The sequence below is a fragment of the Podarcis vaucheri genome (assembly GCF_965113315.1).
Source record: "Podarcis vaucheri genome assembly, chromosome: 6".
Classification (NCBI taxonomy): domain Eukaryota; kingdom Metazoa; phylum Chordata; class Lepidosauria; order Squamata; family Lacertidae; genus Podarcis; species Podarcis vaucheri.
In genome coordinates, this window is record NC_138764.1 from 104,982,922 (window position 1) to 104,999,210 (window position 16,289).

Genomic DNA, 16,289 nt, shown 5'->3' on the forward strand with positions numbered 1-16,289 from the left:
AGACCGGTGTTATGTGGTCTTGGCAGCCGCTCCCAGTCACCAGTCTAGCTGCCGCATTCTGGATTAGTTGTAGTTTCCGGGTCACCTTCAAAGGTAGCCCCACGTAGAGCGCATTGCAGTAGTCCAAACGGGAGATAACTAGAGCATGCACCACTGTGGCGAGACAGTCTGTGGGCAGGTACGGTCTCATCCTGTGTGCCAGGTGAAGCTGGTAAACAGCTGCCCTGGACACAGAATTGACCTGCGCCTCCATGGACAGCTGTGAGTCCAAAATGACTCCCAGGCTGCGCACCTGGTCCTTCAGGGGCACAGTTACCCCATTCAGGACCAGGGGGCATCCACACCTGCCCGCCTCCTGTCCCCCCAAAACAGCACTTCTCTTTTGTCAGGATTCAACCTCAATCTGTTATCCACCATCCATCCTCCAACCGCCTCCAGACACTCTTCCAACATTCAGCTTTCCTGGACGTCCACAAGTTCTCATGCTTTTCCCCACGTCATGCATAATTTCACAGGCTTCTGTCATGTCAGCTCTTACGTGCAAATAATCGAGGAAAGGCCATTTTATCTCCTTCATTCCACCCACCCTGCCAGTGTGGCTTCTACCGAGCTAATTGCAAAAATAGCACAGCGAAGATCTCTCTCGATCTCTCTCCCGGACACGTGGGAATTCGCCTTCCATGCGGGGCTCTTGTCTCAAGAGAAGGACGGGGCAGACACAGGAACCACGAGAGAAGGCTGAAGAAACACCTGACAGACTTCTGAAATGCTGAAACCGCTTTGTGCACATTATCTAGGCCAGGGGTTGGCGAGGTTTACCTCGCCTGGGCTGGTTCACTCCAGCGGAGATCGCTCCGTGGACCGGATTGCGTCTGCGCAGAAGCGATTTCCGGCGCCGCGGAAGTGAGTCCCCGCTCCGCGCTGCACCTGTTTAGCGCAGCGCACGGGAACTCACCCGGTGGGCGGCTCGGGGGCCACTTAAACGACCCCCTTGTGGCCCATGGGCCGCAGGTTGCCAACCCCTGATCTAGGCAATGCTTGCAAGAACCTTTTTTTAATAAAAAAAAAAAAATCATTTTTAATTTCCATTCATTACATGCATCTCAAATTCTTAACGTTTCCTATATATTCCTCCCTCCCTCCCCTCCAAGAATTCCCCCAACTGGTTTGTTTCTATTTTCCCCTGCTTTGCTATCTCTCAACAGAAAAGGTTATTAATAACATAACATTAAAAACATAAAAATAAAATTAAATACTGATTTTACTTCTTCATCTTTGGTCTCCCATTCCAAAAGGAACCTTGTAAGGTAAGCCAAAGTTTATCATCCCCACTTTGCAGACAGGAGCCAAATAATGCCCAGAGTTATTCCGACTAGGATGACTCAGCCAATACTGCATGAGACTCTTGATCCCATGAGTTCAAGCCCCCAAATGGCAAAAGATCCCTGCATTGCAGGGGGCCGGATTAGATGACCTTTGGGGTCCCCCTTCCAACTCTATGAAAGGCGAGATCCATTTCTCGCCCCTTACACCAGGGTAGACTTCACCAACCCTGTGCCTTCCAGACGCTCTGAGCCACTTGCTATTTATTCTATTTCCAGTATTCTGTTTAAACCTCCCTGACAAAGGAGCTCAGAATGGCAAGAAGGGATAATTTAAATCAAAATTGGAATTCAAAACTTCTCAAAAATTATTCCAATGCAGATGCAGTCCTGGAAATACCTCAACTTTAACGGCTTGTTGAAAGAGGAAAGTCTTCTAAAGTAAAAAAAAACTTTTGGGAAATGATATATAATGAGTTGAAAAAGATGTTGAAATATACATTTCTAAAAAATACCAGAAGCATTTTTACGTACTTGGCATTATAGGCGAGGATATTAATATATAGGATGCAAAATCGTTTTTATACGCAACAACAGTGGCAAGAGTATTGTTGGCTCAGAAATGGAAGCAAGAAGAAATTCTGACGAAAGAAGAATGGCAGACAAAATTAATGGACTACGCAGAATTGGATAAAATGACAGGAAGGATTCAAAACCTGTGGGACCAGAGACTTACAAAAGATTGGAAGAAATATACGAATTATTTGAAGAGCAACTGTAATCAACTATGCTAGTAGGACTACAAATACCATCTTTGTCAGGAGATCCCTTCTACAGGTACGGGGTCTTTAGAGTGATGGCCCCTACTTTTGGGAATCCCCTCCTTTTGAATATTAGAAAGGTGCCATCTCTGCGGCGGAAGACTTTCCTCTTTCTTTTTAATAATTTTTTATTAGTTTCTCAACCTATTTTCAACAATAATTAAACATACTTTTACACAATTTTTTTTGACTTCCATCAATCACATCTGAAAATTTCTCCATCTATTTACTGAATTTACTTTTCTTATTTCCACTATTACATTTAAATCTCACAACTAATATCTCTCTTCTTTCTCTTCTTTGCAGCGTTTCATATATTTCTCCTTACAAAACCTATTGCAGAACACCCTCTCCTGCAGACTGCAATGATCAGCTGGGTATATAAGGTGTGAGGTGATATTGCAGATGAGACTACAACTCCCATCAACCGCAGCCAGCATAAATACATACAAACGTAAGAAAACCTTGCTGGATCTAATACCCTTTTAAAGCCATCGAGGTTGGTGGCCATTACTGTGGCGGGGAGTTCCACAGTTTAACAAAGCACTGCGTGGAGGACTTTATTTTAACTGTCCCCAATCTTCCAACATTCAAAAGCGTCTCTCTGTTCAGCCTTCCTGCAACCTGGTACCCTCTTGAGTTCCCAGTTCTTATCAGTCCTAGCCAGTGTGGCCACTGAGCAACCCGGAGAGCACTTGGTCGGGAAAGGCTGGCTTCCATGAGGACTAAGAACTTGATATCTCTCAAAAACAAGGAAAGTTCTTAGGACGCCAAACCCTACAGGACAACTACAAAAGCGCAGAAGACAGAGAGTCAGTCTAGGGAGGTCACAAGATGAAAAGAAATCTTGGTCAATTAATATTATCTTAACAAATTGGATTGATTGGATCTACATATATTTGTACAGTGGTGCCCCGCAAGACGAATGCCTTGCAAGACGGAAGACTCGCTAGACGAAAGAGTTTTCCGTTTTGGAGGTGCTTTGCAAAATGAATTTCCTATGGGCTTGCTTCGCAAGACGAAAATGTCTTGCAAGTTCCTGCGGGTTTTTCCCCTCCCCCCCTTTTCTAAGCCGCTAAGCCGCTTATCAGCTGATCCGATAAGCTGATAAGCCGCTAAAAGCCGCTAAAAGCGCTAATCCTCTAATCCGTCAATGGGCTTGCTTCGCAAGACAAAAAAACCGCTAGACGAAGAGAATCACAGAACGGATTCTTTTCGTCTTGCGAGGCACCACTGCATATGAATAACATACTGGCTCCGGAAGAAACAAGCATTCCTTCTTTTGTTCCTTAGCAGATGCACGCACATGTCAGGGGAGGAACTATTGCTCAATGGGAGCAATAGAAGAACTCAGAATGCAGAAGAACATGCAGAAGGACTCAGGTTCAACCCTGGCATCCTCCATCTGTGCTGGCTGGAGCTGCTGGCAATTGTGCAAAATTTGGAGGGCACCAGGTTGGCAAAAGCTGGGCGAGATGGACAAAGCTCATCTAGCATCTCTCAGGCAACTTCCAAGGCTTCGTAGCAGAAAAGGTAGTCTCCTGGGTGAGAGAACCAGGGTGGTTGCCGCCCATGGATTTCATGTACTCGCATTGTAAGCAATTATAATGGCTTCTAAGAAGCGTGTTGCCTGAGCCATTGATTTTTGGAGCAATTAATCCACGAAATCCGCCTTTGCCAAGCTGGTGTTGCCCCCGGGTGTTCTGAAGTGCATCTCCCATCCGCTCCTGACAGCACAGCCATTTGTGACCTCGTTGCAGAAATTGAAGGGGGTGGACTACAGGACCTTTGGGGGGCCCTTACGACTCTACGATTCCATGAAAAGGGTAATACAGTTGTGGTGCTTTTTGATGGGGGCGGCGAGAGCAGCGCAAGTTGAGGCATGGCTTCGGAAAACAGCAGCACAGCCGCAAGACTCAATGGAAATGTAAAAAAGAAGGAACCTTTTACCACATGTGGTGGACGTGCCCCAAGGTAAAATACTTCTGGGAAAGGATTTATAATGAATTGAAAAAAAGTGAATTGAAAAACACATTTATTAAAAAACCAGAAGCCTTTTTACTTGGCATAGTGGGGGGTGAAATCCCCCAAAAGGATGTTACTTTTTTCTGTATGCCACAACAGCTGCGAGAATATTGCTAGCAAAGAATTGGAAGAAACAAGATTTACCAACTATCAAAGAATGGCAGATGAAGATGATGGACTATATGGAACTTGCCAAACTGACCGGGAGACTCCAAGACCAGAGAGAAGAGACGGTGGAAGAAGATTGGAAGAAGTTAAGGAATATTTGAAAAAATATGTTAATATTTAAACCTTAGAATAGCTTTGGAAGTGGATGTAGGCGGTAGGGTTAGAAGTAGAAGATAGTGTATTTTATAAGTGATAAAATGTGAGGTTCTTAAGGTTAAAGTAAGTGGGGGGGGGAAGATGGTTAGAAATTATGATATATGTAAACTGCTAAAGATGAAGTAAAATGAAAATCAGATAGGTGAGACTTGGGGAGGCCCACTTAACAATGTTTAGAAAAATAAGGATATGACAAGAATTTGTTTGCATTGTTTGTCTTTTCTGTTTGTGCTTTTTATTTGTGTTATAAAATGAATTTATTTATTTTTTGGGGGAAAAAGACTCAAAATAACATTCTCTTCCATCCCCTGAACCTCAATCTGCACTGTGCCTTAATGTGGACTGGAATATCATATTCCACCCCAGCAGATCTTTGTCAATGGGCTGCATTTGTCCTTGGGACTTCAGCTGCTACTCCTGTTGCTGGAAAGAGGCGTGCAGCTTATCTTTCTTAAAGTCCAGTTTGTAGGGCAGGTGGGAGAGGATTCCAGCCCCTGAGCACCCCACCTTGCCTCAGCAAACACCCCACTGCAAAGTAACCACTGATAGGGTTCAGCATGGCAAAAGGAGCCTGAGAACCTACAAGGCATGGTAGACTGCCTCTGGCGCTGGAGGCTCTCTAAGGATGTAGGTAAAGGTAAAGGGATCCCGGACCATTAGGTCCAGTCGTGACCGACTCTGGGGTTGTGGCACTCATCTCGCTTTATTGGCCGAGGGAGCCGGCGTACAGCTTCCGGGTCATGTGGCCAGCAGGACTAAGCCGCTTCTGGCGAACCAGAACAGTGCACGGAAATGTCATTTACCTTCCCGCTGGTGTGGTACCTATTTATCTACTTGCACTTTTGAACTGTTAGGTTGGCAGGAGCAGGGACCGAGCAACGGGACCTCACCCTGTCGCAGGGATTCGAACCGCCGACCTTCTGATCAGCAAGTCCTAGGCTCTATGGTTTAACCCACAGCGCCAAGGATGTAACCTGAGCCTAAGAACCTGCAAAGGGAGGTAGACTGCCTCTGGCACTGGAAGTTCCACCAGGACACCATATGACCCTGCTGGACCAGGCCGCTACCCTGTCCTCCCAGCACCACCATGGGAAAGAAGCAAGCCCCCAGAAGAACAGAAGGAGGGCCTCCTAGATTTTGCCAGATAGACTGCCTCTGTGCCTGGAGGCACAGACTCTGCGTAATTCAGGGATTCTTACAGCTCCCCACTGACTTACAGTCTCCCCTTCTCCAGCCCCCAAAATGGATCTTCAGAATCATTGAGCTGGAAGGGACCTCGAGGGTCATCTAGTCCAACCCCCCGGAATGCAGAAATCTCAACTAGAGCATCCATGGCAGCTGACCATCCGTCAGCTGTCACTGAAAGCAAGAAGAGCCGGCTGGATCAGGCCGGCGGCCCATCCAGCCCAGAATCCCTGTGTTCTCTCTCTCTCTCTCTCTCTCTCTCTCTCTATATATATATATATAAAATTGATTTTTATTGAGTTTTCCATAATTATCACGATCACATTTGTTACATACAACAATAACCTTAAATCTTGCACCAACTTCCTTCCCTCCCTCTTTCTGACTTCCAAACATCTTTACTAAATTCTTAGCGTCTCTGGAACCGACGCGACGAACTGTTTCGAAAGGACTGGAGCAAATTTATATTTTATATGAAAGAAAATTGTAAACATTTGAAAACGTTTGTAGGTTTGAGCTGAAATGTTTTGCCTAGGACCCTTGTACCTACGGGACTGCCTCTCCTGGTATGCATTTTAATGTTTTAATGTTTTGTCTTTTAATCTTGTTTTTTTAAGTTGTATTTCAGTCAACTTGTTTTTATTATTGGTTGTTAGCACCCCTGAGCCCGGTCTTGGCTGGGGAGGGTGGGGTATAAATAATAATAATTATTATTATTATTAAAGTGAATATAAGGACTTGATTTACCCATAAAGAGGCGAAATGTTAATAGGAATTCGGAAGCCAGCATCCCTGTTCTCGCAGTATCCAACCTCATGCCTATTGTGGGAAACTCCCAACCAGGATTCGAACACAAGACCCTTTTCTCCCTCCCTCTTCATCTGTGACGAGAGGGCATAGCCACCCTGGCGAGTATCCATCCATAGCCCTTGAGCCTCCGGGGCGTCCACAGAGAGCTCTGGAGGCAGGAAAACCAGAGCCAGCAACAAACAACAGGAACTCTCAAGCCCTGAAGTCCACGAAGCCCGTCGTAAATCAAGGCGCATCTCGCAGCGCAGCTTTGACTCACCCTGAGAGTCTGTGCCGCAGCCGGCCAGAGATGCGAATCTCTCCCGCTGGGCTGGCCTGGGTTCTGTAACCATGACAAGACGAAGACGAGACCCGACCGGCTGAAGTACTGCATTGATCTGGCCAAACGGCACAGAGAACCCCATTAACAAAAAACAACTAGGTGTGGCGCAGTGTCAAACTCTGACCCAGGAGAGCAGGGTTCAAACTCACCGGGTGACCTTGGCTGCTGGTCACCACCTCCAAGCTCAGCCTACTTCTCAGGGTGGTTGTGGGGGTTAAATGAGAACCACCTCCACTGCCTGGGATAAAAAGGTGCTAGATAGATGTAACAACAACAACAACAACAACAACAACAACAACAACAACAACAACAATTTTATTTATATCCCAGCCTCTCCAGTCGAAGCCAGGCTCAGAGCGGCTAACAACAGTAAATCAGGCATAGGCAAACTCCAGCCCTCCAGATGTTTGGGACTACAATTCCCATCATCCCCAGCTAACAGGACCTGCAGTCACGGATGATGGGAATTGTAGTCCCCAAACATCTAGAGGGCCGGAGTTTGCCTATGCCTGCAATAAATCATAGACTCAAAGAACTCTAAAGCAGGCAGGCACCCCAAAGGTCATGTAGTTCAACCCCCCTGCAATGAGGGAACCCCAATGGAAGATTAAATGGAAGGACAGGGGGCCGAAAGGGAAGGCGGCCTTTTGCCACACAGCCAACGCCAAGCCCTGGCTGGGAGGGGCTGGTGCGTTTGCAGGACGGCCCAGAGGCTTCCCGTGGACCTCTCTGCGCCAGTTACCAAGCCCACACCCTCCCTGGGGGGCTGGGGGGAGAGCGAAGCCTCCTGCAGCCCAGGCCGGGCCTTTGTCTGGTGCTCTCACACGAGAAAGACCTTCGCCCAGAAAACTGACATGCAGGGAGTTTTCCAGTGCCAGACGCAGGCCTGGCCTCCTGTCCCACCTCGGCTCTCCAAAAGCACGGCACCATCTGGTGCCTCCGTCCCTCTGCCAGGAGGGGGGGACGGACGGGAACAGCAGACAGCCAGCAGCAGCGTCCCAATCCACCTGAAGCCGATTAGGGCCGGGCTCGGGGAGGAGGGCCAGGGGAAAGTTAGGCCCTGCGAGCCCAGGACAATCTCCTCTCTGCCCGCAAGCAAGGCCAGAGCTGTCATGAGGAGGCGAGATCTTATCCCTGCCGCCGCCGGGATCCCTTGCACATTTTCCCGCTCCTCTGCTATCTCTTTGGACTTCAGATTTCTCCCCCTGGCAACCTGCAGACACTGAGCAGGACTTCGCAGAGGGTCTCCTCCCTGCTGAGCGGACCCGCCTGGATTCCCAAACCCTTTGTCTGCAAAAGCCAAGGACGTTTTGGGGAGCAGAGTGCTTCTTCTCCAAACACAAGCACACAACCTGCAGTGGCAACAGTGGGAATGTGCCCCCCCCCACTTCCCAAAAGCCCCTGTGGTGGAGCAGGGGGTGGGAAGGAGAGGAACTGGCTGGGAAGCATTTGCCCTACTAATTGGCAGAGCTAATTGCCCCAGTTAGAAGCATCTCGGTAGCAGCGGGTTTTTTGCCCTGGCTAGCTGGCGGGGCCTCCTCTCCTCTCCCCTCCGCCCTTCACTCCCTGCTCCCCCCCCCCCAGTGAGCAAAAGGCAAATGCAACGGCTGGAGCAACAGGTCAGCGAGCGGGGCGCCCCACGGCAACCACCCAGCAAGGTCACTGAACATTTTTGGCAGAGGAGGATGGGACAGGATGTAAGGAGACGCTGCTGACCGAGGAATGCTGCCTCCGCTGCCGCCGCCCCACTCCCCAGCCAGGGAGAAAGAGGCAGACGTCTTAGTCAGAAACCCAAGGCTAGGAAGAGAAGCGCAATATTGAATATACTGCAAAGGAAAGGCGTTTGCCTGCCTGCGTTTTCCCCCAGTTCCAGGCCCAGGTGGAAAAGCGGAGGCGAGAGGCGTTGCAAAAACAACAAGCACCCACAAGCCATGGGGAGGGTGGCCCTTTTAAGGGGAGAAAAAAGGAAGGAAGGAATAGCAACGGAATTACATAAGATCAGAAGAGGAGCATGCAATATCAGGCCAAAGGGGTCCTGTCTAGAACAGTCTCCGGTTCCCACTGTAGCCAACCAGACACCCCGAAGGAAAATAATCCACAAGAAGGTTTGGGAACAAAAGCAACTCTGCCCTCTTGCAGTTTCCACCAGCTGGTATTCAGAGGGCAGGGCACAGCCATCAATGGCCCTCTACTCCACGCATTTCTCTAATGCTGGCTTTGTCAATCTACAGTACCTCCTCTCAAAACACGGACACGCTTCGTGCTTTGTGGGACAGGGGCCAGAGGTGGGGGGCTGGAGTTTGGGGGGCATTAAAGGTGCTGGAGTTGGAGGGGGGCAGATCCAGCCCTTAGGCCACAACTGGGACATCCTCCTATGCAAGCCTCCTCTGGAATAAACAGTGTCTATGCTAAGAACCCTACTTTTCATCTCGTTGGGGTTGTGCAGGAGAATGCAGGAACTATGCGCCCCCCGCCCCCGCCAGTGTTTAAGAGGGAGGAACGGTGTTAGAAACTCAGGTATATAAGGTAATCGCCAAATGGCACCTTTAAACCTAGGCTACGGTGGCCACAACAGAACATCTAGGCACTATTTCTCCCCTTGCAATGAACATTATTATTATTATTATTATTATTATTATTATTATTATTATGCATTTCAGTTCTACGCCACTTTACAGCTTAAAGAATAACAATCTCAAAGCGGTTCACAACACATTAGCACATAAAACAAAACAACCCAGAATAAAATAAATTCAAGCTTCAAGGAGAATATTTCCGTTCCTTCTCTAAGCGACAGTTTGCTTTCCCTATATTTATTTACCTACTTAATTCACAGAGCTGCCCTATAGCAGACGTACTCCAGGAAGCCAGTGGGGTGTAGTGTGAGGACTGTGGGCACAGGGTGGTATACAAATTTAATAAAATAAAGAAGTGGTTCAAGTGTTGGACTAGGACCTGGGAGATCAGAGTTCAAATCCCCATTTAAGTTATGTAGCTCACTGGGTGACCTTGGGTCGTAGCCTCTTAACCTGCCTCGGAAGGTTGTTGTAGGGGTTAACTGAGGAGCGGGGGTGAACCGTGTACTTCTTGGAGAAAAAGGTGGACTATAATTGCAATACATAACCTCTTCTGCTTTACCTGCTGCAGAAAGCTGTAGGGCCCAGGTAAATGGAGAGTTCACCTGCCAACCATCCAGAGACTTCCCCATGGTAGCAATTGGACCCTTGCCAGTTGCCAAAAGTGCCTGGCTAATTTCTAACACTGGGGAGGAAGATGGAGGGGGGGCACTCCCTGACTTTCCCTACTCATGCCCTGGTCTGTCCCGGGACAGTCCCATCAGGCAAGAGACGGCACTTCCTCTGCGCATGCAAACTATTTTATAATTGCATGCAAAAAAAATAGCTACAGGTCCACTGACTAAGGTAAAGGCTAAACCAAAAGCAAACAAAAAGAGACACACAAATATTGGGAGAGGGGGAGTCGGGAGCCATGTGGCCAGCAGAAAAACTGCTCAGGTGAGTTTGAGACAGATGGCAGAGGGGCTGGAGCCATTTTGGGCTCCCTTCTTCCCCAGCAGCCATCAGTTCCGCTGCTGGCAGGTGCTGCGATCTCTGGGGACCGAACTGGGGCTTGTTGGGTCCCTCCCCTGAACCTCACGAGGCCAAGGTGTGGCTTGTTGATTTGGAGAAGCCATGGGGTGTGCAGTGGGTCCCGCAGGAAAGGGAAGCAAGCGTTGGGCCCAGAGGCTCACCACACACACACACACACACACACACACACAGGATTTCCCTGGCTTCTGCTTGTCACTGTGCAAGGCAGACTCTGGGGGCCCCAGGGTGTCCCAAACCACACAGCGACTGGTTAAGGGTGTGTGTGTGTGAGAGAGAGAACTCAAAACACAAAAGCTCTGGGGAAGGAGGCAGCCCAGGCCCCGTGGGGCACCCCCAAACAAGCACATCGTTTGAGAAAAGCAGGATGCACAAAGCAGAAAAGAGAAGCGGGGCTTCTGGTACTTTCAGTGGGTGTTTGCAACCTCTCCAAATTTAGCTCCAGCACTAAAACCCACTAAAAATTGCTCTCTGCGTAAAGGGGGGGCAAGGGGAAAGAGAATGGCCGTCCTCCTCCTCCCCCCATAACCAGGGAGGCCAGATGGGAGGCAAGCCGTGCCCCATTTCACACAGATGGGCTGCCCTCATGGCATCCTCCCCCCAGCCTGGAAAAGAAAAACCCCTCCTGTGCCCTCCTGATGGCAGCAGCAAGCCTGCGAGGAGCAGCGCTGGAGAAGGAAGGAGGGGGAAATATTAAATAAATAAGTAATCCCTCCTCCTCCTCCTCCTCTGCTAGACACTTTTCTTCCCCGTGGAGAATATTCTCCCTGCCAGCCCTTGAGCTCAGCAGCAGCAGCAGCAGCAGAGCTAAGCTGGTGCCTCCTTGCTTGGGGAGGGGAGGGGGGCAGGCAGGCGCGCACACAGAAGTCCACTTTTCCAGCAAGGCCACCTCCGAGCAATTGTCTGCCAGGCGCCCAATCTCCTGGGCAGATGGTGCAAGGGACGGGCTGGCTCGCCGGGGCGGGGTGGGGGGGGGAGAGAGACGCGAGCTGGAGAGAGAGAGAGAGAGAGAGAGAGAGAGCTGGGGGGGGGGAGCGAGAAAGAGAGCGCGCGCCCCCTCTATTTCCCAGCGTGCCCAAGCCCACCCTGGCACAGCCAGCTGAGCAGAGGGAGGGAGGATGGAGGGATGGATGGATGGATGCGGACGGGCCGGGGGGGGCGGCCCAGGGAGGGGACGGGCGCCAATGTCCAAATGCACGAGGCGACTCCTGGCTGCCCCGCCCCGTCCGCGCACCCCGGCGGAAAGTTTAAATTGGGGGGGGTGCGCTTTGGAGGGGGGGTTGGAGAAAGCGCCCCGGCCTTCGCCAAGGGAACAATGTGGGCTCTGGGCGGGAGCGGCAGGGGGGCGGCTCGGCTGGCTGGCTGGCTGCGCCTTCCCGGGCCAGCAGCCTGCTGGGACGGAGGCGAGGCCGAGGGGGTGTGCGGAGGCCGGGCGGGCGGGCGGGCGGGCGGCGCGGCGTCCTGGGCCCGCCGGACAGGCGCGGAACAATGAGGGCGCCTCGGCGGGACAGGCGGCAAGCGGCGGAGACCCCCGAGCGCAACGCAACCTGCCCGGCGCAGCCCCGGCCGCCCCCTCCCCTCGGGGGGCAAAGGGGGAGGGGAGGGGAAGGCTGGCTCCCCCCTCTCCCTCGCCTCCTCCCCGGGACAAGGCAGTCGAGGGGGAGCAGGTGGAGGGGCGCCCGGCCGGGAGGGGGCCAGCGGGGAAGGCGCTGGCTGGGGGTCCCTTCTCCATCGCGCTTCTCCATCGCGCGCGCCTGCCCGGGGGAGGGGGCGATTTGGCCCCCATCCGTTGGCACGAGGAAGGCGGTGGAGGTGGTGGGAGGGGGGGTTGAAGCTGCAGCTGGCTGGGCCGGGAGGGGCGCGGGGAGAGAGGCTGCCCCGCGCAAAGGCGACCCCGCTCCCCGCCCCGCTCCGGCGCCTGCTGAGCTCGAGGAAGTGGGACATTTGGAGGAGGCGGGAGGGGGTGGAAGGAGGAGGCGGGGCACCTCCCCCAACCCAGCGTCTCCGCTCCCCCCCCAAAAAAATGACCTCCCGGGGCGGGGAGGGAGGGAGGGAGAGAGGGGGGGGGAGGTCTTGGCAGCAGGGACTGTCCCGACCCCGTGGAGGAAAGCGCTGGAGATGCGAGAGCGCAGCCATGCCGCCGCCGCCCCCACTTTGCTCCCACCCCCAAATGACCTCCTGCTGTGCCAAGGGAGAGGGGAGGGCAGCGGGAGGGGGCGCGGCTGGAGGCGCGGGCATCTGTCTGGCTCCGGCGCGCCCTCCTGGCCATGCGGCACGGGACAGGGTGCGACGGGACGGGACGGGACAGGGCAGGGGGGGGTGTGGCGGGATAGGCTGGGCCGGGGCACCAACACACCCTCTTTCCCACACACCCTCCGGGGCATTGCGGTGCCGACCCCCCCCCCCCATGGCACCCACCCGGGGAAACACAGACACGGCACATGGACGGACGCACAGACAGGCTTGGGGCGCACTAACCGTTCCCGTCTTCACCGGCACATAGACCACCACTTGACCCATCTTCGCCGCCGCGGCCGGCGGCTCCCGAGCGCCGTTGCCCAGGCGGAAGCCCTTGGAGCGCACCCAGAACTGGAACTTGCCTTTCTCTCCTCCGCCGCCGCCGCCTCCGCCGCCCGCGCCGGCTCCCCCCTGCAGCACCTCGGCGATGCGCTGGTACTTGCTCCGGGTCACCGTCTTGGTCTTGGCCGAGTCGCCGTAGGTGCGCAGGCACCAGTCCCGGAACTGCCGGCCCAGCTCGCTGTCCCCGGGCCGGCTGCCTCCGCCGCCGCTGGCCGAGCGCAGCAGGAGCGGCGGCGGCGGCGGCGGCGGCGGCGGCGGCTGGGTCGGCTTCGGCATCGCGGCGGCGGCGGAGCAGCCCCTGTCCCGGGCGGAGAGCGCGAGCGAGCGCCGAGCGCGGCGCCTTGCCTGGCGTGGCGTGGCCAAGGCGAGCGCGGAAGGAGGAGCCCCGAGGGCGGGCGGGCGAGGCCGGCGAGGCGGCGGCGGGCGGGCGGGCGGGCGGGCAGGACGGGGGCGGGCGGGACAGCGGCGGCGGCGCTGGCAAGGCACCGGCGAGCTGGGGCGGCAGCAGGCGCTGGAGTGGCGCGGGCACCAGCTCTCCTGGCAGGCGGCGTCGGTGTAGGCGGCTGGGGCTGGGTCTGGCCGCTCCTTCCTCCTTTGCCCCCGCCCGCTGGCTCCTCCGCCCCCTCGCCGCGGGATCCCACCTGTTAGAGCCGCCGCCTCGGCTCGTCCTCGCCCGGGGCGCCGCGCGCAACGACGGGCTGCCGCCGCCGCCGGCGCTGCTGCTGCTGCTTCTGCTGGCCGGCGAGGGACGGGGCGGGGCGCGCCGGCGGGCCAAGGACGCGATGCGGAGCCGGGGCAAGGACGGCGCGGCTGGCCGGCGACGAGGCGGCCGGGGAAGGAGGCAGGCGGGAGGGAGGGGCGCCCCGGGGGCAGCCAGGCGGCCACAGGGGGCGCTCCGGGCCTGGCGAGCCGGGAGGAGGGCGCCCGGGAGAGAGCCGGACACGCTGCCAAGCGGGCCCGCCCGGGCGCGCGGCGGGGAGGCGAACCCGGACGAGGCCGGCAGACGCCGCCCCGAGGGCGCTGCTGGGTCGCCAGCAGGTGCGCCGCTTTCCCGGCCGAGGTTAGAGACCTGCAGCAGCTTCGCGCTGACCTCATTGGCGACCGGTGCCGACGAGCATGTGCAGAATGCCCTCGCCGCTAACGAGGGGGCAGGGGGCGTGGCGTCGCCCCAGCACGTGGGAAAGGAGAAAAGAGGGGTGTCTGAGCATGTGCAGAGTGGGGAGAGAGGGAAAGGGTGAGGGGCACAGTGCCCTTGAATTGGTGCAGAACGCCGCTCAACATTGATTTTGGGATTGTGAATACGGTACTTTGGTTGCGGTGCGATCCTGTGCATAATTACCAGGGAGCAAGCCCGGTTGAAAACCATGTGGTTTTTTTTCATCATCACCTTGTCAGTGGCTCTCCAATTAGATTTACTGAATTTCCACGCCACTTTTCATTCAAATGAGTCTCAAACAATAAATAGCAATACCAGAACATATATGATTTTTTGATTCTAAATTCAGCATAAATAATAAAAAGTAACTAACAAATCAATAAAGCAATTACAATATATAAAAAACCATTAATAAAACAGCAATAAAAATAAGCTAAATGTCACACTTACAGCAAAACTCATATGATTAACAAATCAATGCAGCATTTATAATCTATAAAACAACATTAATAACGTTAACAAAATAATCACTTTAAAGTATAAAGCTAAGTGTTGTTAAGTTCATACACACACACTGTGCATGTGCAGAGTACATTTTCCTCACTAGTGAATTTGGAATTGGAGGGTTGGGGAAACAGAGCAAGGACATAAAGGGTTGTGAGGTGCTTTACTGCTCAGTTCTATTATTATTATTATTATTAATTAATTAATTGTGTATAACCCCAACAGCCAGTGTGGTGTGGTGGTTAAGAGTGGTGGACTCGTAATCTGGTGAACCGGGTTCGATTCCCTGCTGCTCCACATGCAGCTGCTGGGTGACCTTGGGCCAGTCACACTTCTGTGAAGTCTCTCAGCCCCACTCACCTCACAGAGGGTTTGTTGTGGGGGAGGAAGGGAAAGGAGAATGTTAGCCGCTTTGAGACTCCTTCGGGTAGTGATAAAGCGGGATATCAAATCCAAACTCTTCTTCTTCTTCCTATACCTGCAGATCTCAAGGCTATTCTCAATACTTCTGGAACTGAACAGCTGTGACCCACTGGAGGAGCTACGGCTTTCGGTCTGCAACCCCTCCCTTCCTCCAAGATAATAATGGCCACTGCTAAATGGTTTAGTAAACTGGCCAAAGGCCTTTCCCCCACCCACCTCTTCTCCATTTAACTTCCCTTTCCAAGCAGGCAGACAGATACATCACTGTCCTGTGGCCAGCCCTGCAGTAGGAAATTGCCTGGAGGCCAGGCCAGCCTCCGAGAGAGTATTCTGGGCCCCAAGGCAAACCAGGCCCCCCATACCCAGCCCCACAAGGCAAATGATGGAGATATGGACTGCCCTTCAAAAAGCACCACTCCCTACGCTCTACGATTCCCATTCAGCGGGTTTCCCCACTTCTCCTACACCTCCCTTTCAACTTTCTCTGGGTGTAGCGGGCTCATTTCAAAGTTTGCAATCCTCTACACACGCCTTTGAAAACAATAGGGAAGACATGTACAGGATCGCACTGCTCAAGTGCAAATCCTCTCCCCCCAGGTCTAGAAATTTAAAGAGGACCCCCACCCCCTCTTAAAATCAGTCCTCTTAAAATGAGTTTCATTTCCCCTTAAAAATCCAACAGATGTGTAAGTGATGGAAGTCAATCAATGAAATTTTATTATTATTTTCATATTGAGATATTTGTAGAATAAATTTGGAAGAAATTCTTCCAACTTTTCTCTTTTCTTCTTCTTTTCTCTTTTCTTCTTTTCTCTTTTGTTCCTTTTTCATGTATATGTGCTTATTTGAAGTGTATATGTGTGTGTGTATTTGCAGTGTTTTGCTTATATTTTGTAACAATTATGTCAAATAAAAAATACAAATCCAACAGATGTGTTCTTATTATGGGCAAACTGTCTTGAGCAGCAGAGAATGTGGAGCATTTCAAATGGCAAGATCTGAGTTGGACCTTCCCAGTTTATTATGTATTTATATATTGGATTTATATTATATATAAATTTATAAACAATAATAACAATAATACCACCTTAAGTTCCAGGGAGGTCAAGGCAGCAGGCGTGGTTCTCCCCCTCCTCGTTTAATCCCCACAGCACTTAAGCAGGAAGAACCAGCTGCACAAATATAAGATGGGCGACACGTGGCTTTGCC

The 16,289-nt window shown here is 52.7% G+C and overlaps 1 protein-coding gene across 2 annotated transcripts in view; it reads right to left on the reverse strand.

Annotated features, from left to right (window-relative positions):
* The window catches only part of NOL4L (nucleolar protein 4 like), a gene marked incomplete at its 5' end in the record, with an annotated part of 139,408 nt that extends 126,135 nt beyond the window's left edge, over nt 1-13,273 (reverse strand). For both annotated transcript variants that reach the window (XM_082225991.1, XM_082225990.1), the window contains one exon: nt 12,896-13,273. In XM_082225991.1, coding sequence (XP_082082117.1) covers nt 12,896-13,273 — 378 coding nt within the window. The remainder of the gene's footprint in view (nt 1-12,895) is intronic.
* Nucleotides 13,274-16,289: the final 3,016 nt, after the last annotated feature.